The 21,284-nt window shown below is 39.6% G+C and overlaps 1 protein-coding gene across 1 annotated transcript; it reads right to left on the bottom strand.

Annotated features, from left to right (window-relative positions):
• Positions 1-220: 220 nt before the first annotated feature.
• LOC122987007 (cell wall protein DAN4-like) lies at positions 221-20,496 on the bottom strand. The gene is made up of 13 exons (XM_044358586.1): positions 20,245-20,496; positions 19,396-19,586; positions 17,583-17,747; positions 17,317-17,458; positions 16,045-16,798; positions 15,798-15,942; positions 15,556-15,699; positions 15,301-15,365; positions 14,535-14,722; positions 13,625-14,019; positions 13,445-13,541; positions 10,489-10,669; positions 221-996 (listed from the first exon to the last, which is right to left on the bottom strand). Exons 1-13 carry the CDS (start codon positions 20,386-20,388, stop codon positions 860-862), a joined length of 2,748 nt encoding a protein of 915 aa, XP_044214521.1. The 5' UTR covers positions 20,389-20,496; the 3' UTR covers positions 221-859.
• Between the last annotated feature and the right edge of the window lie 788 nt (positions 20,497-21,284).

Below are 21,284 nucleotides of genomic sequence, written 5' to 3'. Positions count from 1 at the left end.
TTGTGTTTTTATCAAAGTGCATACAGAAACCAAACTGAAGGACAGATAGTATTAATCAATCATAGGAGTACTGTAAGGCTTCAACCAACTACTATTTTCACCAATAATAGATAATTGGTCAGTGATTAAAATATCAGAAAATAGTAAAAAAAAAAAAAAAAAAGCAACAGTCAAAAACACAAAGATGTTGAGTTTACTATCATGGAAAACTGGTAAACTAGCAGATATTCACATTTGAGAAGCTGCTATCAGAGAATTTTTGGCATTTTTGCTTAAAAAATGACTGAAACAATTAATAAGTTATCAATATTGTTGTCAATGAACTTTCTGTCAATTAACTAACCAACCAATCACATCAACTCTGGGGTACTACCATGTATAGTGGGGGTCAAAGAGGCTCAAGAACAAACCTTTGCCTTGAAACCCCTTAGAAAGTTAATCCAGCCAGGTATTATTGGTAAAAATGTGATTCAACATTACAGTGACACTGAATCTCTTTTTAAATCATATTTCATTAGCATAAAACAATAGTGACACTAAAATTCATATCAAGTGACTAAAATGTTTCCCTAAAATGTCTATGAGTAATAATCAATTATGATTTAAAAAGAAGGCTGTAGACCTGTAGATGCCCAAAACCAGTAAACTGAATAAAACTGCACCCAAAATGTTTCATCACACACTAAATACTTCATCCGTCTCAATCCATCAAAGTAATGTCTAACTTTTCAAACTCTGGATTGTGTGACAGTGATTCAAACCACCGATACCCTAAAAAACTATACAAAAAACAGACAGATTAAACTGTAGGTGACAATCTTTCTCATCATCTGAGTGGGTTAAAAAGGTTTTTGGGTCTTTAGTCCATCTCAGAAGTTGGCAGGGGTTGGTATTTAGCTTTGGACCTCCTCGATCTGTAGACCACCACTACACAGACCAGGAGGCAGCCAACGATGAAGATGATGTTCAAGCCCAGATTCATGCTCGAGCCAGAAACTGAAATGGAAAAAGAAATACAAAAAGTCAGAGATCAGAGTAAAATTCAGGTACAATAAAACAATATATGGTAAATGTCCAGGTATCATTGGATAATTCATAATTCATTCATAATTCAAAAACCAAAAAACCGTAAATCTGTTATTTGTTTCAAAACAAAAAACAAAAAAATGTTTTTGGTGTCAGAATTAAATAACGAAAAACTGATCAAACCCGGCCCATTTTTGGTTTTTGCCGATTTGTTTTATCATTATTAGGGCCTGAGCCCAAAGGGCGAAGACCCTCTTGTTTTTCGTGCGTTTGTTTCTTTATTATTAGGGCCTGAGCCCAAAGGGCGAAGACCCTATTGTTTTTCGTGTGTTTGTTTCTTTCTTTATTATTACGCCACTTTAACTCTAAATTTGACCCCCTAAACATGCTCAAAAACTCACCAAATTTGGCACGCACATCAGGAATGGTGAAAAATTTGATAAAATGTAAAAATTAAACCCCAAAGTGCCCAAATGTGCTCTCTAGCGCCACCTATGTATCTAAAACGGCCACCACGGGCCGTAGGAATGTCGTAGAGAGATCGAACCAAAACCCAATTATTCGTCTCATCAAGACCTACAAATCATACGCTGACACCCCTGACCTAAATCCAACAGGAAATCTGCTATGTCAATTTCAAAGTATGCTTTTTTGCCAATTTTGGACTTTGAATAAACGCTATCTCCTCCTAGGGCGTTAATGGTATCGGCTTCAAACTTTAATACATGACTTATCACACTGTGTTGAGCAAAAGTTATTAAAAACTTTGTAATAACTCGAACGGTTTAGATTTAGTAAGCCCTGAAAGTTGGAGTGCGACATTACACCTTACAATGTAAACCAATGGGGAGGCAAATTCTGGGCATGGACTTTGTGCCAAACTGGGGCATCTGGCGTCTAAACTATGAGTCCCACCACTTTCAAACCTGTATCAATGGATTCGCGACGAAAATTCCTACAAAAAAATGATTTTTTTATGTAGGATTTGGCCAAAGTTATGGGATTTATGAGGATTTTCCACAAGAAGATCACTTTGAAATCTTTCCTTCCAACTGTGAGGGAGAGAGAGAGAATGGGAGGGGGGGATGGGTAAAGTAAACATCTACTGCCTGTGACAGAGGGTGGAGCAAACTCCATTTCCAAGGATGCTTTGCGATTTTCACACCTCAGCAGGGAGCAGTCCACATTGGTCCCTCATTGGCGGAGACGCTCCTGTACAGCGGAGCGTCTCGAGGACACAGCCATGACATCACCACCCCTTTATAAGCGAGCACGCCCAAACTACACGTCTTTCCCATGTCACTGAGCTAGGGGTAACTCCTGTTCCCCTGTGAGTTAGCTTAACTACCCCACGAACATGTTTTCCCCTCATCGAAGACTCCCCTCGTCGGACGAGACGAGACTTTGCCCGTGTTCACCCGAACACATTCCTGGATCCGAGAGAGACCGCTGCTGCAACCAGCGTCCTCAAATTCCCCCGAGAAAGAAGAAATGAAGTTACTTCGGGATAACGTGGACCGGCTCTGCCCTGCGCGTCTTCGCCGAGTTGTCTCTGCTGTTCTCTCCGCCATTCCACTCAGAGCCAGCTGCCGTGTTTTCGCCGACGTGCGAGAACGGCACTGTCTGCCTCCGAGCCAAGAACAAAGATGGACATTAAGACGGACTACACACACACACAACCTGCGCACTTTCTGAAGCGACCAAGTAAGAGGCATAAGTCTGGGCATAGGCAGTGTTAGTTGTGTGTTCTTTTCAACATCAGTTGCTGTTGTTTAGCATTTAGCCTTTTTAGCTTTATTGCTATTGTTCTTGTTGTGTGAGTTGACGGACCGCCGAGTCCATTTTTCTCTGCTTTACTCTGAGGAGTATTTTAAGTTTGCTTCCTGTTAGTTGTGTTCACCGCGCTAGACTATTTTGTGTTTTTCCCGGTCGGGACACCTGCTACTTTTGTGCCACCGTGAGTGAGAAAGTAAATTGATTTGTCGATCAGAAACCAGACAACGTGCGTTACAGACTGCCGTCCGTACGTGCGCTCTCTGTGGAAAAAGAGCCGCTTCTCTCCCTCTCACGATCGCTTTCCCTCCTTCCTCTCTTGCTACTAACACACACACACACACACACACACACACACACATACATACATACATACATACATACACATACATACATACACGCATTCCCCTGCAAGTGTCCAACTCTGTGCAAAGCTGTTTGTGTTTTGTTTGGTAGAATTAGATTTTAGAATAGCTGTTTATTGAATGAAGTATTTGTTAACTTCGTTAATTTTGCTAAGTTTAATAAACAATGTTATATCTTTAAAGAGAAGTTCTTTTGTCATTATTGTGTGTAACATATTGTGAGAAGTGGCTGATTGAAGGAGTCAGAGCTTGAATTCAACCCTTCTTTGTTCACCCTTGAATGTTGATATCTCGCAGATATTAGCATTCTAGGTGAAGTCCCATTTATGAGATTACCTTGTTCGGTTATTGGTCCTGGTTTCCGGGTGGTGCTCCGTGCTTGTTAGTTCATATTAATAATTCTGTTAATTGTTATAGTTAATTATTATTGATAATTGATAATTATAGGAAATAATTAATTGTGTTCTTCGCAGATCCTACAGTTGGTACCTGAATTATTGATTAAGGTTAACAATATTTTGATTTCATAATTCATAATTGTCTGTGAACAGAGGGGTGGGCTCACAGAGAGACACTGGTTAGTATTGTGTGTAACAACACTCTCACACTAATCATCTCCAAACGTTTTCTTGGTTCCCACAAGCTCAACTGACTGCGCCGCGGCCCGACGTGCGCAAGGGCGCGAAGGCCCGTCCAACGCTGCTTGCAGCTTTAATTAGGGCCCGAGCACCGACCGGTGCGAAGCCCTATTGAAACTGAAGGAGTTATTATTATTATTATTATTATTATTATTATTATTATTATTATTATTATTCCTCCGAAACAAACGCATTTTTGAGGGCCTAAACATGCACGAAAACTCATGAAAATTTGCACAGATGTCAGGACTGGCGAAAATTGCGATATTTTATGGGTCTCGAAATAAAGCGGGACAAAATGGCTCGACAGCGCCACCTAGAAAGTCAAGAAAATTGAGCCCCTCGATACAGATTGTCGTAGGAGAACGAAATTCGGTATGCATATGTATCATGACCAGTCGCACCAAAAAGTCTCAAGGACACATAGCCTAACTCCAACAGGAAGTCGGCCATTTTGTATCAAAGTTGAAATTTTGCACCGATTTTGTCATTTCCAGCCCGCATACTTTAACGAACTCCTCCTAGAGATTTGACCCCAGGACTTTCAAATTCGGTCCGTATCATCTACAGGCATAGGAGATTAAAAGTTATTAAAACAATTCTCATTAGTCTTTCCTAGGGGGCGTGGCTGGGCGGCGAATTTCGATCCTTCGCCATGAACAATGAAACGGCTATAACTCCGGGATACATGATCCTAAGAGAGCCAAACCTTTTGTGCTTCATAAGAGTCCCGCCCTGAACGGGTCCATGTGACAATACAGGATATGAGTCATAGCGCCACCTCCTGGCAACAGGAAGTTACATGTTTTACGCTCTGACGCCCTGTGGGCAGCACGGTGATGGAATCCAGCTGAAATTTACTGAGAATAGCCTCAAGACCTTGGAGATCTTATATTATGAAGTTGGTGACCCTTCGTTGAAAGGTGTTGCCATGGCGACGCGGCGAATTTCGATGTGACGCCATGAAATTTCAATGCCTTATAACTTGACTCCATGTGGTCTGATCTTTTCCAAATTTCATATGCTTGTTAAGAGTCCCAATCTGAACACATGTTCAGTCTCATATTTAGCGAAAGTCATAGCGCCACCTACTGGCAACAGGAAGTATCATGCGTAGTACTTTGTCTAATTACTCCTAGGAAATTTGGCTGATGCACCTGAAATTAAGTCAGCTAATAAACAAGACCTTGGTGATGCTACATTTGGCAGCTCATGACCCAAAACTGAATGCTGTTACCATGGCGACACATCCTTCGCCATGAAATATCATACTGTTTTTCAGGGAGAAGGGATTGCTCTACAGTCATGAAACTTGACACACATGTCTAGAGTGATGTCAGCTCAAATCCTATGTGGTCGCTTTGAATGGGCGTGGCAAAATGGCTCAACAGCGCCCCCTTTAAACTTTCAAAATTGCAGCCCCGCCTTCCAGATTAACGTAGAAAGATGAAATTCACAGGGCACATGTATAATGTCAACACGCACAAAAAAGCCTCTTGAAGCCTTATTGGAAGTGGAACAGGAAGTCGGCCATCTTGAAAAAAATGATACATTTTCGCCTTTTCTTGGCCATTTCGCATACCTTGTATTTTAAAGAACTCCTCCTACAGAATCCATGGTAAGGACTTCAAAATCAGTGTGTGTCATCTAGACTAGTGTATGATCATGATGGTTTGGCCGTGGCGTGGCGTTGAGTTTTGATGTTTCGCCATGACAGAGGAAATTGATATAACTTGAGTGTACACGGTTGGATCTGCCTCAAACTTTACACAACAAGTCACTGACAAAAGCCCTTCGACTGAGCGTCACTTCGACATGCGCTGGGGTGCGAGGGCCCGATCATCGCTGCTTGCAGCTTTAATTAGGGCCTGAGCCCAAAGGGCGAAGACCCTATTGTTTTTCGTGCGTTTGTTTCTTTATTATTCTTTATTAATACGCCACTTCAATCCTTAATTTGACCCCCTAAACATGCTCAAAAACTCACCAAATTTGGCACGCACATCAGGTCTGGTGAAAAATTTGATAAAATGTAAAAATTAACCCCCGAAGTGCCAAAATGTGCTCGAGAGCGCCACCTATGTATCTAAAATGGCCGCCACGGCCCGTAGGAATGTCGTAGAGAGATCAAACCAAAACTCAATTATTCGTCTCATCAAGACCTACAAATCATACGCTGACACCCCTGACCTAAATCCAACAGGAAGTCTGCAATCAGCTTTTCAAAATAAGACTTTGCCCCAATTTTGGCCCCCGAACAAACGCTATCTCCTCCGAGGGCGTTAATGGTATCGGCTTCAAACTTGAATACATGACTTATCACACTGTGTTGAGCAAAAGTTATTAAAAACTTTGTAATAACTCGAACGGTTTAGATTTAGTAAGCCCTGAAAGTTGGAGTGCGACATTACACCTTACAATGTAAACCAATGGGGAGGCAATCTCTGGGCATGGACTTTGTGCCAAACTGGGGCATCTGGCGTCTAAACTATAAGTCCGACCACTTTCAAACCTATATCAATGGATTCGCGACGAAAATTCCTACAAAAAAATGATATTTTTATGTAGGATTTGGCCAAAGTCATGGGATTTATGAGGATATTTCACAAGAAGCGTTCTCTAATATCCTCCTCTCCAACTGCTCCTGGTGATGTCACTCCCTCAGTGCTCTGAAACATTCCGCAATACACACTCATTATAAAATCACAGGAGGAGCAAGAAAAGACTTTAAAACTCACACTCTAATATCTCAAAAACAATAAAAGATAGAAAACACATGTAAATTCAAGATTTGTAGGTCAAAGTCTCGTGGCTCATATAAAGTTCAAATGAAGTTTGTATCTAAAACTATGTGGAAGCAGTAAATGTTCAAAAAGGTGTGGGTTCGCTCACACCCTCCATTCAAATATATGAGTATTTTTCTGTGTCCAGCTGCAGTTACTTATTGTCTCTACACACCTGACAGTACACATGTCAATCAAACTTTCAAAATAAAAGCACACCACACTTGTAAGAAATATCCCTCATATATATAATTGTCTGTGAACAGAGGGGTGGGCTCACAGAGAGACACTGGTTAGCATTGTGTGTCAAAATACTCTCACACTGATCATCTCCAAACGTTTTCTTGGTTCCCAGAAGCTTAGCTGACTGCGCCGCGGCCCGATGTGCGCAAGGGCGCGAAGGCCCGTCCAACGCTGCTTGCAGCTTTAATTAGGGCCTGAGCCCAAAGGGCGAAGACCCTATTGTTTTTCGTGCGTTTGTTTCTTTATTATTCTTTATTAATACGCCACTTCAATCCTTAATTTGACCCCCTAAACATGCTCAAAAACTCACCAAATTTGGCACGCACATCAGGTCTGGTGAAAAATTTGATAAAATGTAAAAATTAACCCCCGAAGTGCCAAAATGTGCTCGAGAGCGCCACCTATGTATCTAAAATGGCCGCCACGGCCCGTAGGAATGTCGTAGAGAGATCAAACCAAAACTCAATTATTCGTCTCATCAAGACCTACAAATCATACGCTGACACCCCTGACCTAAATCCAACAGGAAGTCTGCAATCAGCTTTTCAAAATAAGACTTTGCCCCAATTTTGGCCCCCGAACAAACGCTATCTCCTCCGAGGGCGTTAATGGTATCGGCTTCAAACTTGAATACATGACTTATCACACTGTGTTGAGCAAAAGTTATTAAAAACTTTGTAATAACTCGAACGGTTTAGATTTAGTAAGCCCTGAAAGTTGGAGTGCGACATTACACCTTACAATGTAAACCAATGGGGAGGCAATCTCTGGGCATGGACTTTGTGCCAAACTGGGGCATCTGGCGTCTAAACTATAAGTCCGACCACTTTCAAACCTATATCAATGGATTCGCGACGAAAATTCCTACAAAAAAATGATATTTTTATGTAGGATTTGGCCAAAGTCATGGGATTTATGAGGATATTTCACAAGAAGCGTTCTCTAATATCCTCCTCTCCAACTGCTCCTGGTGATGTCACTCCCTCAGTGCTCTGAAACATTCCGCAATACACACTCATTATAAAATCACAGGAGGAGCAAGAAAAGACTTTAAAACTCACACTCTAATATCTCAAAAACAATAAAAGATAGAAAACACATGTAAATTCAAGATTTGTAGGTCAAAGTCTCGTGGCTCATATAAAGTTCAAATGAAGTTTGTATCTAAAACTATGTGGAAGCAGTAAATGTTCAAAAAGGTGTGGGTTCGCTCACACCCTCCATTCAAATATATGAGTATTTTTCTGTGTCCAGCTGCAGTTACTTATTGTCTCTACACACCTGACAGTACACATGTCAATCAAACTTTCAAAATAAAAGCACACCACACTTGTAAGAAATATCCCTCATATATATAATTGTCTGTGAACAGAGGGGTGGGCTCACAGAGAGACACTGGTTAGCATTGTGTGTCAAAATACTCTCACACTGATCATCTCCAAACGTTTTCTTGGTTCCCAGAAGCTTAGCTGACTGCGCCGCGGCCCGATGTGCGCAAGGGCGCGAAGGCCCGTCCAACGCTGCTTGCAGCTTTAATTCTTTATTAATACGCCACTTCAATCCTTAATTTGACCCCCTAAACATGCTCAAAAACTCACCAAATTTGGCACGCACATCAGGTCTGGTGAAAAATTTGATAAAATGTAAAAATTAACCCCCGAAGTTCCAAAATGTGCTCTCTAGCGCCACCTATGTATCTGAAACGGCTGCCACGGCCCGTAGGAATGTCATAGAGAGATCAAACCAAAACTCAATTATTCGTCTCATCAAGACCTACAAATCATACGCTGACACCCCTGACCTAAATCCAACAGGAAGTCTGCAATCAGCTTTTCAAAATAAGACTTTGCCCCAATTTTGGCCCCCGAACAAACGCTATCTCCTCCGAGGGCGTTAATGGTATCGGCTTCAAACTTGAATACATGACTTATCACACTGTGTTGAGCAAAAGTTATTAAAAACTTTGTAATAACTCGAACGGTTTAGATTTAGTAAGCCCTGAAAGTTGGAGTGCGACATTACACCTTACAATGTAAACCAATGGGGAGGCAATCTCTGGGCATGGACTTTGTGCCAAACTGGGGCATCTGGCGTCTAAACTATAAGTCCGACCACTTTCAAACCTGTATCAATGGATTCGCGACGAAAATTCCTACAAAAAAATGTGATTTTTATGTAGGATTTGGCCAAAGTCATGGGATTTATGAGGATATTTCACAAGAAGCGTTCTCTAATATCCTCCTCTCCAACTGCTCCTGGTGATGTCACTCCCTCAGTGCTCTGAAACATTCCGCAATACACACTCATTATAAAATCACAGGAGGAGCAAGAAAAGACTTTAAAACTCACACTCTAATATCTCAAAAACAATAAAAGATAGAAAACACATGTAAATTCAAGATTTGTAGGTCAAAGTCTCGTGGCTCATATAAAGTTCAAATGAAGTTTGTATCTAAAATTATGTGGAAGCAGTAAATGTTCAAAAAGGTGTGGGTTCGCTCACACCCTCCATTCAAATATATGAGTATTTTTCTGTGTCCAGCTGCAGTTACTTATTGTCTCTACACACCTGACAGTACACATGTCAATCAAACTTTCAAAATAAAAGCACACCACACTTGTAAGAAATATCCCTCATATATATAATTGTCTGTGAACAGAGGGGTGGGCTCACAGAGAGACACTGGTTAGCATTGTGTGTCAAAATACTCTCACACTGATCATCTCCAAACGTTTTCTTGGTTCCCAGAAGCTTAGCTGACTGCGCCGCGGCCCGATGTGCGCAAGGGCGCGAAGGCCCGTCCAACGCTGCTTGCAGCTTTAATTCCTTTTGGGATTGAATATCCAGCAGGTCTGCGGACATTCAGCCAATTCATTTTTGCGTTTGAAACCAAAAACAGAAGTCACATGGTTTTTTCCTTTTTTTATTTTAAAACAAAAAATGAAAAACAAAATCACATGAACTATTCCTTTTTTGTTTCCCAACGAAAATCCAGAAAACCAAATTCAAAAGACCGTTCAATTTTGGTTTATAAATCAAGTATTTTTGTCAGTTTTGTACGATAGCGGAAGCGACTACATTACCCTACCCATGATCCTAAGCGACCGTTGCTATGGTGAAGACGCCAGCGACAGCCTTAACATATAGTCAGTATAACATTATGTAGTACTGCAGATTATTGGTTACGATCGGGATCGACGTACTTTACTGTACATTGAACTGTAAAGAAAATAATGTGTGCTATGGACAAAGAAATGAAGTGTATGAAATATATGAAGGTGACAAGAGAATAAATTTAACATAAATAATTAATAAATAATTACATTATGTAACAGTGGAGGTTGAATAAAATGCACAATCTAAAGTCCAGTTTGATTAAAATTACAAAAGTGAAAGTGTAGGGCTTAAATGAGGGATGTGACATGTAAAGGTCAGTTTTATAACCCCGTCTTCATCCCGTTTACACACATGCGCGGCTGTCGCTGGCGTCCTCACCATCACCACCAGTTACCAACTCAACTGATAAGTGTGTACAATTATAAAATGAAATAAGAGATTTCATTTGCACACTGACAAATTAATCTACAAAATAATCACAGTGCAGAGGGTAATCTGATGGTAAGTACTGTTCTGTATGTGTGTGTATAAATATGCACACTCACCTTGGCTGTCAGAAGTTCTCACCAGGCGCAAAGGTCCCTGGGAAATGGAGTGACTGGAAGTTTGAGCCACAGCTTCTCTTTTGCTGCGATGGCTCCCTGAGTCGGATCTGATGCATCCCTGAGAGCACCTGGTTCCAGAAATCCCAGTTTCACACAGGATGACTGAGCAAGTGATGTACACCTGCACACACAATAAGTCAGATAAAGTCATGAAATGTCACACTCTAAACAAAGTATGTATGTAATACAGACAACAGTCCATTTGCAGTTTCTATCCTTACTTTTCATATTGCAGTATAATCTGGATACGTTTCCCTCAACTCTTCAAAGAATATTTCTTCTACAAAACACCTTGTCAGATTTGTAGCCTTTTATTTCAAGAAACTCAACTTCTCACAATCTATGATATTAGGATTTTCCAAAAATATACTTTTATACATGAGATACAATTCAAGGAAGGAAATATTCCTAATCATTTCAGCTTTTATTTGAAACTAACTCTCTGACTCTCTTTTACTCAACTAGACAATCATTTAATCTTCATCTTCGCAAACATTAACCAGAGGTCCACTTTCCATCAGATTTTTATCTCTAATCCACTAAAACTCAGAGGGAACTGTCACTTTTCAGATAAAAAAAATATATGATGTAACATATGATAAGCTTATAAATCACGTTGCATCACATTGATGCATCAGTATTAATGATGTACTTTATTAAATGTATTTAATATATCAGTCACAGTTAGGGTTAGGGTTAGGGTTATGGTTGCAAAACAAGTACTTTTACTTTTAAAACTTTCAGTAAATTTTGCTTATTCCTTCTGTACTTTTGCTTGTAACAGGCTGAGTTGAAGCTAACTGTGTATTTACTGTATGTATACACGGTTTAAAGAGTAACTTAAAACCAGGCTGAAAAACAATGTTTTTCTGTCTCTCTGGTTGGAGGTTTCAGGCCTGTTGCACCTCTGACTACAACCAACCCGCAGTTGGGTGTAGTCAGGCTGGAAAGTTGCACCTGTAACCACACCTGACAATGATGTCATAGTGCCCTGAGTGCACCTGTTCATCACTGCTTTAAGGTGAGAAGTTAAACCACTGGATGTAAGCAAAGACTTGAAAGATTTTCAAGGTTGTTAAGTTACTCTTTAATTGAACAGATATATTGGAGGCAGATACATTGTGTGTGTAAAATCTTAATCTGCAAAGTAACTAGTAAGTGTTCATATGAATGCAGTGGAATAAAAAGTACAATATTTCCCTCTGAAATGTAGTGGGGTGGAATATAAAATAGCATAAAATAGAAATACTAAGGTAAAGTACAAGTACCTCAAATATGTATTTAAGATTGAATAAATGTTACTTTCTTCACTGGGGATGAGACATAATTCATTCATACCAAAGAGATGACATGTAGGGAAAGAACATATTTCTCTATTTATTTAAGTTTAATTTTGGGTTTTCTTATGTGTTTTTTTAAGTTCACAAGTGATTTTTGACATATTGATGACAGTATTGAACACACTAAAAATCCCTGGGTTAAAATTTTACCCAGTTTAGGACAATATAGCACCAGTATAACATTGGGTTACCTTTACCCAGCAGCAATCTGTTATTTTGACCCAACGTTACACACAACAAGCTTTAAACTGTCACAAATATATTGTTTTTGTACAAAATGATGTGCATATGACATTCAAAAGATATGCATGTTATTACCAATCAATAGCAAACCGTGACATGTAAAAATTAAAAAGAGTAGAGAAGATGATAACAAGCTTTAGTTTGGGTAAATAACCCAACAGAAAAAAATATCACTTTAAAACTGGATCAAAACAACCCTTGTGTTGAATTACTTTCTGGTCAGTGGAGGAAGAAGTACTCAGATCCTTTACTTAAGTAAAGTACCAATACAACAATGTAAAAATACTCCATTACTAGTAAAAGTCCTGCATGACAAATCCTAAAAGTACATAAAGTATTTTCTATTTTAAAAGTAGTGGTTTGGTCCCTCTGACCGATATATTATTATAAATGACATCATTACACAAGAACAAGTACCTCAAAATTGTACTGAAGTACAGTACTTGAGTAAATGTACTTCGTTACTTTCTACCACTCTTTCTGAGTAACATTAACCCAGTATGTAGTGTTGGTGCTATATTGAGCTAAACTGGGTAAAATATTAACCCGGTGATTTTTAGTGTGAAGTTTTGATATTAAACGCAGAACATGTAATTTCAGCCACTAGGCGTCTCAATCAAAACAATAACAAAACACGGAGTGTGATGACGGTGTGAAGTAGCAAGGGATCATGGGAGTTGTTGTCTTCGTTGTTAAATAACCAGCTTCACTGAGATAGGATTACTCCAGTGTTCATCATTCGGGATGTTTTTACCGGGAGTCGAATTACCCGCAAAGGTCTCCTCCTCTCCAGAACAAATGGACCCAGAGATTACAGGTAAAAACACTAAATAAAGCTGTTTCACCTAAAAAATCAGTGTTTCTCCGACGATGTTCGGTGACCACCGGACGTCCGTTACGGGCTGTGAGCCGAGCTGCTGCTAACACTTGTTCGGTTTATTTCTCTTATAACTTAAGATCCAGGCGTCCAATGACTAATCTCCTTCTTCCGGCTAAAAGATATTTTAAGTTACTCTTTGGTAGACGCCATTGTAGCGGACAAACACAGCACTGCCATATGCATCTTGTGTGTGTTTACTCTTTGGTAGAGGAGGTATGATGCCATTGACATGCAACCAAATGAAACGGTCCGTTACTTGGATTAAATGACAGATTTCTCTGGGTTTGAAAATTGTTGGAAACATTTGCGATAATGTAAGTACACAACTCAACAAAATATATAACATAGGTCTAGTTGTTTTTAGACATTTTAATGTGGAATAATTACATATTATATCTTTAATTGCATGTGTGTTTGAAAAAAGTAACCTCACCTCCTCATGAGCACCGATGAATTCAAAAGCCTGCATCCCGAATCTGAACTGAGACTTGGAGCTGGGATAAATCTGCACTGTGTTGTCCTTCACACACCTGTGACAATATGAAAATAGAAATAGAAGTTTAATCAACCAGCACACAGAAATCACATCTATAATATGAATCACATGTCTCACCCATTTTCGATGATGGTGTATCTGATGCGGGAGTTTGGGTTGTCATAGGGAGTCGCCTTGCAGGACTCCACAAACAGCTCTGTGTTGGGGATGGAGGTTGTCGCCTCAATCTGCATGAAGATCATCTGTTTGAGGTACACCTCCACCGGGTAAGTGCTGGCATCCTTTTGTGTCCTGAAGAGCTGGCTGTCGAAGAATTCAAACTGGAAGGTGAAAGCACCGAAGCCTTTCTCTGTGAAGGCGTACGGGTTTTTGTGACTGAATCCCAGAGTCACGTTGGTTCTCTTTGGATAGACACAGGAAAAGGCGATCTCGACGTCGTGTTGCCTGGAGATGATCTGATTTGGGTCGGCAGATGTGATCTCATTCTTGAAGATGATGTTGTCTTCATCCTCCTAAAAGTGAAAGACAGTAAAATGGAGTCATTTGGAAAGGAAATGTTGACCGTCTAAATAAAAGTTTGATTTAAATTACAAGCTGTAGTGGAAGACGTACTCAGATATTTAGTAACACTTTAATATCCTAAAATTAATAGCGTATTAAAAATAAAAACTGGATTTTTACGCCTATTTCCACTTTTATTTGAATACAAATACAAATAATTTTGCTGCCTCAACAAATACAGATACAAATACTGGGCCCTCTGCACATCCCTAATGGAAACCCATCTACTGACATTGTAATCATGTCAATTTCTATTTGAAAGTTTCGGTTTACTTTGTTCTGTATACGTCCCTCATGATGTAAAATTCAGTCGACACAGAAGATGTGGTAGCAGCTGTTAGTAGGAGTTAACTGTTTTTTATGATGATTGATGAAATATGCATATTAAGACATTATTGTTTCTGTACGTAGACTGATAAAGATACAGATTTTGGCAGCAATGAAGAGGTCTAGATCCATGATGTACCTCTATGAGGGTTCCACAGGTGTTCAGCGACATGACAGCGACCAGGTGGGTACTGTTGGAACTTGTTGTCAGGTTGCAGGAAGGATCTGTGAAGTCATTCAGGTGCAAGTTGTCCTCATTGCGTCTGATGAGGTAGGACTTCTCCACTTCCACCGTTATTGTTGTTTCATTGCATGTCACAGTGGTCTCTAAATACGGTCAGATATGTTGACATGAATTTTTGAGACTGTCCTCCCAAGAAAAGCAATACGACAGGTCAAAATGTCAGTTGCCCAAAAACCACAGATGCCATCTAGTGGCCGTAGTAATTGTGAGCCAGAGCAGTGGTGCAGTTCAGATGACATATATATATGTGGACAGATTTCCTCATTCAAGTCAAGACAGTTTTTTAAAAAGCATAACTACAATCGTCCCCTAACCTTAATCCCATGGTTATTATTGTAGCCATGACAACAAAGGTGGCCTAACTTTAAGGAAGTAGTAACTTTAACCCACACCACATGTTTCTCTAACCTTAACAAAGTGATCATTTTAACACAAACTATGATCTTTCCCTATGCTTTTTCAACAATTGTTTAAAAGCTAACTTTATCTTATACGAGGAAAACATTTGGATTGCATTGCTTTATTTTCCTGTGTGTTTGCAGCAATGTTGGTGCGTAGACCTGAATCCACTTTATAACCAGTGTATTCAACATATTCATGATCTAAAGCATTGCTGATATATAAAAACTTTATCCTTAAAGCAAAAATGTAGTCAACTCACCATGGTGTCCAACGTCAACAATCACACAGCGCAGCTCTGATTGATAGATTTGATGTCTGTAGACTCTGGAATAAAACATAAAATAGGAGAGTAGACTCAAGAAAGTTTAAATCATATAAACAGTTTCACCTGGGAATGTTGGATATAAAATTATACAAAGATGCAAGATGAAACGTAATAAAAATCTAATTTAAATTCAAAGTTTTTAAGTCAAATACCAGATGGGCTCATCTAGATGGTTTATTCAAAACTCACTTGTCTCTTGCTTCAGAAACAAAGCAAATAGGGAAGTGATCATTTAATTCATTATCAGTTGGAGTCCATTTTATGACGAATTCTTCTGTGGAGATTTTCTGCTTTGAAATGCCCTCTGGTCCAGCGATAATCAGGTCATAAATCCTGCGAGAGAAACAATGTTTTCATGAGTTTACAATAAAAATGAGGGCGCAGTGAACACAGCACAGCTCTCCTGTCTTTCAAAAACAACATTTCCTTACGTGCTGTACTGTGCAGTGGATACCACTTTGATTTCGAGGGTTTGGTTGACAAAGGCAGGAAGATTTACTCCATTAGATGGAGTTGGTGACAGGAAAATGGGAAAGTAATCTCCATCAAGGCATGATCGGGCTTGGTAAGAGTCCACTGAAAATCAGATCAGAAGAGAGACAGACTGAGTGAGAAATTGATAAAATAGGTATATCAATATGGCCAACAAATGTCAACATTAATATTAACGTTTCATACCGTGAACAGAAAACTGCAGGGGAAGCTTGCTTAGAGGAGCAATCGATGATTGGTAAGGCCTTGAGGTTGTGGTTGGTACACCTGTGGTGGTTGTAGGTGCATCGGTGGTAGTGGTTGGTGCATCTGTGGTGGTTGTAGGTGCATCTGTGGTGGTTGTAGGTGCATCTGTGGTGGTTGTTGGTGCGTCTGTGGTGGTTGTTGGTGCATCTGTGGTGGTTGTAGGTGCATCTGTGGTGGTTGTTGGTGCATCTGTGGTGGTTGTTGGTGCATCTGTGGTGGTTGTAGGTGCATCTGTGGTGGTTGTTGGTGCATCAGTGGTGGTTGTTGGTGCATCTGTGGTGGTTGGTGCATCAGTGGTAGTGGTTGGTGCGTCTGTGGTAGTGGTTGGTGCATCGGTGGTAGTGGTTGGTGCATTGGTGGTAGTGGTTGGTGCATCTGTGGTGGTTGGTGCATCGGTGGTAGTGGTTGGTGCGTCTGTGGTAGTGGTTGGTGCATCGGTGGTGGTTGTTGGTGCATCTGTGGTAGTGGTTGGTGCATTTGTGGTGGTTGTTGGTGCAGTTGTGGTAGTGGTTGGTTCAGCTGTGGTGATTGGGAGTTGACGTTTACGCCTTCCCGATGAAAGGGGGTGCTTTGATGTGTAGTAACCATTAGAGTAGGACAGAGTTATGTATTTGTTGGGAAAGTCCTCCACCACAAGCTCAATTGGATGGAATCCAACTCTAGTACTGTGGGTATACTGAAGGGAGCAGGAATTCTAATACACAGAAAAAAGAGAAAGTTACTCACACAATAATGGCTCCAACAGCTCAATCATTGTTTCCCTCTAATTTATATTGCTTCATATTGGTGTATCTTTAAACATTCCCTTATACCTTTCTGTTAGGAATAGTTAGCCAGATTTGTCAATGAGGGAGAAGGAGGAGATGTCATTTCAAGATTTTAACAAGGTAATTGCACTTTTGTTGTAGAAAAACCATCTTAGACACAAATTATTACTTTAAAGCAGAGTATTTTTAATATATCATAAAATATGTGTAGAGGGGGATCTTTAAATTTGAGAAATCACACCTTTTACATAAGCAGGTAATTCTTTAAGAGATAAGCTCACACCCTGTTTATTTGCCTTATTCTGAACTTTCTGTCTTTATATTAGTCTTATGAATTCTTATCATAGCTGGACTGACATTTTGTGTCACCTGAGTTAGAAGTTAACACAGAACAAAATAAGTTGATACTTCCTACATGGGAGTTTTGCTGACTCAAATTCCTTACCTGATCTAAAGAGAAACCACTGACCAGACCGCACAGCCCACACTCATATGTACTTGATCTTGTTGGTACCCTGCATCTGACACGGTCACCATCAGGGTCAAATACAGTCATATTGAATGACCGTGGGCAGTTCCTTGGTACTCTGTAAAGTGTGAATCAAGCTCAATCAGGTACAGTTCATGTCTGACAAGGTCATCATTGTTTTATTGATCCAGATGATACACAGTGTGTTGTCAGCATCAATGAAATGTAACTTTGATCATTACCTGAGAACAGGCAGCATGGTGGTGATGGGAGATCTGTTAGATTCACCAGTATCAGATCGGGTTCCCAGATCTACGTGTGCCATCATTCTCCAAGCAGCCTGTGAACTTCTGACGTTTGAATACCAGTATCCCTGACCATAGCGAGAATTGTAGCTTGTGGGGTATCTGTTTGCAAGAAAAGGTATTTTGATTGTAAATACATAGTTACCTGAATCACAGTTCTTAATGTAAATCAATAGCAATCATGACCATCAGTCATGATCATTAAACATATGATCAATTAATGAATTTCTTAAATATTGCTCTGTAGTAAATGAGTATTGTCATGTGATATGATTCTAAAGTTCTAAAGTACTTTGTCTCGGATCTCAATAGCGCCATCATATTCAGCTGACTGTCCCTCTCTATACACCCAGGCGCTATCTTAGGTCGTTGAACACTACAGCACTAAATGCACCAACAGTCAAGACATAGAAGTGTGGAAACAGCCTGCCCATAAATATCTGACATTCAACTTTGGTGAATTCCTTTAAAAATCATTATAAGACCTACCTTTTTAATCTTGCTTTTAAATTTTCATTGCCTTGCCCATTTTATTAAATCTCACTGTAATACATATTTTTTTGCACACATTTTTATTGTATTTTATTGATTTTTGCAATCTTTTATTTGTTATGTCGCATTAAAAGTTTGCTTTTATGAAATCTAAGTGAGGTACTTTGAGCAGCATTTCAAGTATGAAAGGTGATACACAAATAACGTTTATTATTATCATAAATTTATTATTACTCTCATCCTAGCTAATTAAAAATATAAACATAATATTATAAATTTTAGCTTTCTTATTCATTTGAAGATTCACTTTAAGATTGTTTGCATAACTCGTTTTACTTTCTCAGCAGCTGGCATTTGACTCAGTATTCATTATTGCACTTTTCAGTTGTAAACTTGTTCCAAATTTGAGTTTATCAGCCAGTGAGACAAATCAGCAAGGAGTCAGGAGCCTGATCAAAACATATTTTATTTATGTAGGATCGTCTCCTCTTGTTTCAGTTAATATAGTCTTGTGATACCAGACAATCGGAGATCTCCGCCCACCAATCGTCTGGGGATTTCTAAATGCTCGGTATGTGCTTAAATGGTGGCAAGAACAGCCGCTTACAAACCTACGCTCCTTACATTTTGTCAAGGACATGTCTTACTGGAAATGATGCTCTCTCCCCATTTTCCTCTGTAGTGAACTGCATGTCACTGCCCCAATATGAAGGGCTGCCCTGAAGACTTTGGTTCTTCAATGCAGGTTTTTTTTTTAAGTCTCTAATTGTTTCCACAAGGTTTTAACAAGAAAGCTGGAAGATTGTACTCTGTCTCTCAATATCATATTTTGCTTATTGAAGGGGAAAGTTTCTCTGTGCTTATCTTAAATCTCAGTTCAAGACATGTACAGACGAAGTTTTAGAGGATTTTGTGGTATCACAACAAGTTTGGAGGCCAATTCTGGTTCAATGTGAAACTTGTGTGTGGAAAGTTGAAGCCGTCAGTAAACATACAGTGACAATGGACTTCAGTGAAGACATCTTGTGTCAAGCAGTTAAACTTTTGAAATTAACAATGTTTGCATATTCATAGATTCTGCATTTTTAAATAAAGGTGAGAAAGTATGTTTAATTTTAAGAATTAGAGCTAAAAACTAGTTAATTGAACTTTTTTGTGGAAAAACATATTAGACACAAATGATTGAGGAGGAGATATTTCAGATGCATTGTGTAAAAGAAGGTATATTTTGTGGTCATCTTGTGGAATAAAATCTCACCTAATTGCAAAGGGTTGGTTGCTGCTGAGTTTTCTTTTTGTCACCACCTCGTATTGGCACCAGGTGAGACCATAGGAGTTCCCAGCAATAAGTGCATTAGTCGTCTGGGTCTGGGATCCGCAGTTACCGTAGTAACAAGTGTAGCCATTCTGGTAGCAGTAGAATGAGGTTTGTTTGTTGCGAAATTCCACCTGCAAAGAATTCAGTCTGATTATGGAGTTTAATCTACCGTAAATGTCATGTGAATAACGCTTCAATGATTAACCAATTAATCAATTAGTCAATCAACAGAAAATGTTCTGTTCTTTGTCATGTTTGAAGGTAATTGGAATAAGCAAGCAAACTGAAGACATCACTGTGGACTCAAAGAAATTGAATTTGCTATTTTTAAAAATTTGAAAACATTGGCAGATTCATTGATAATAAAAATAATCGTTAGTTGCAGCCTTACATGTGAGTTTAGTGTGACAGTGATACTATCAGGTTTGGGAGATGGATTGTCTCTGCTAAACATATGTTAAATAGTGCTTTAAAAATAAGTAAAACACATTTAAAATCAACACGGAAACTGACAGAAAACCCATATGAGGACTTTAAAACAGGCATAATGTGTTCTCTCTTTCTGGTCCCAGTCAGAGCAGAAGAGTTCTGAATTAATAGTGACTGATTTATAATTTTTTGGGGTGTAGACGAGGCAGAGAGCATAACAACAGTCCAGTCAGCTGGATGTAACAGCATGCATTAGTCTGTGTGTGTCACTCAAAGAGCGAATTATATATTTTTTAGATGATTTACAAACAAAAATCTACCCTCTCCTGAGATTCACGTGACACCAAAAGTGTAACATACCTCATAAGTCCCATCTGAATTCTGTCCTTTTGGGGTGAAGGTCACTGAGCCTCCATAGTACCTGTAGTAAGGGTACATGGACCATGCAGATGCAACTGAGACCATAAGCAGCAGATGCAGCAGTGACAGTGTGAGTGAAGCCATCTTCCCGAGTGTGCCATCCCCAACATCGGTGGCTCATTTTATATTTTCAGCCACAAGGAAATGAGGACGTTTTGTCCGACTTACTGACAACATGAGTAGAACTAGTTTTACCAGCATGTATTTCCAAAAATTACCTGCATACTCCTCTCATGACTGCAACAATAAGTTTTTCTCTTTCGTTCTTTGTTTGGGTAGGGTTAGGGTAAGGGTTATCTTGCAGTGTTATCTTGTTCACTGTGTGAGAATGTGCAGGCTTACAAAACATTTGATCACATTATTGTTTTGTTTGAATGAAGAGTTTTGAGAACACATTTTTTAAGGATGGCAGTCGCATCAGAATAAATCCTAAACTGCTCAGTGCTCCCTGTTAGCCTTCTTATTAGTTTTTAACTCTCCCAAGTTTTCTCTCCTGCATGGTTCAGCCAGTATATAAAGATGGACGTTGTATGTCATTCGAGCCAATTTGAAGCCCAGAGTTGCAGTTTATGGTCGGCGCCATCTTTTCAATTTGGAGCCAGGACCTTCCAGATAAGGAGTGCGGGGTGTTGCCTTTCACGCTCTGGAAACACGTCCCGCTACCTCAAACCCAAGCTAACGCTAGCTTACTGGGAACACCGAGTGCTGCACACTTGCGCTAACATTAGCTACTTTAGCTAAATTGTACTAACAGAAAAGGTATTGTAATCAAAAAACATTAAACTCAGTGAAATATTGCAATTATAGTCTGACTCAGTTCGAGTCCCAGAGTCAGGGAGAGCAGTAGGTGAGTCAACTGTCAATCACAGCTGTCACCCACACAGTAGACATCAAAGCTACTATAAGTCTTCAAATCTTATTAATGGAGCAATAATTTCCAAAATGAACACCAGCACACTTATTAGAGGGACTGAATTTAG

The sequence above is a fragment of the Thunnus albacares genome, chromosome 1 (genome assembly GCF_914725855.1).
Source record: "Thunnus albacares chromosome 1, fThuAlb1.1, whole genome shotgun sequence".
Taxonomy (NCBI): Eukaryota; Metazoa; Chordata; class Actinopteri; order Scombriformes; family Scombridae; genus Thunnus; species Thunnus albacares.
This window is presented reverse-complemented; position numbering and strand designations above follow the sequence as displayed.

Coding starts and splice junctions, on each gene's coding strand:
- LOC122987007 (XM_044358586.1), bottom strand. CDS start 20,388: ATGGCTTCACTCACACTGTCACTGCTGCATCTGCTGCTTATGGTCTCA. Junction 16,799..17,316: donor GTGGTTTCTCTTTAGATCAG/GTAAGGAATTTG, acceptor TCTGTGTATTAG/AATTCCTGCTCCCTTCAGTA. Junction 15,366..15,555: donor GTTTCTGAAGCAAGAGACAA/GTGAGTTTTGAA, acceptor GTTTTATTCCAG/AGTCTACAGACATCAAATCT.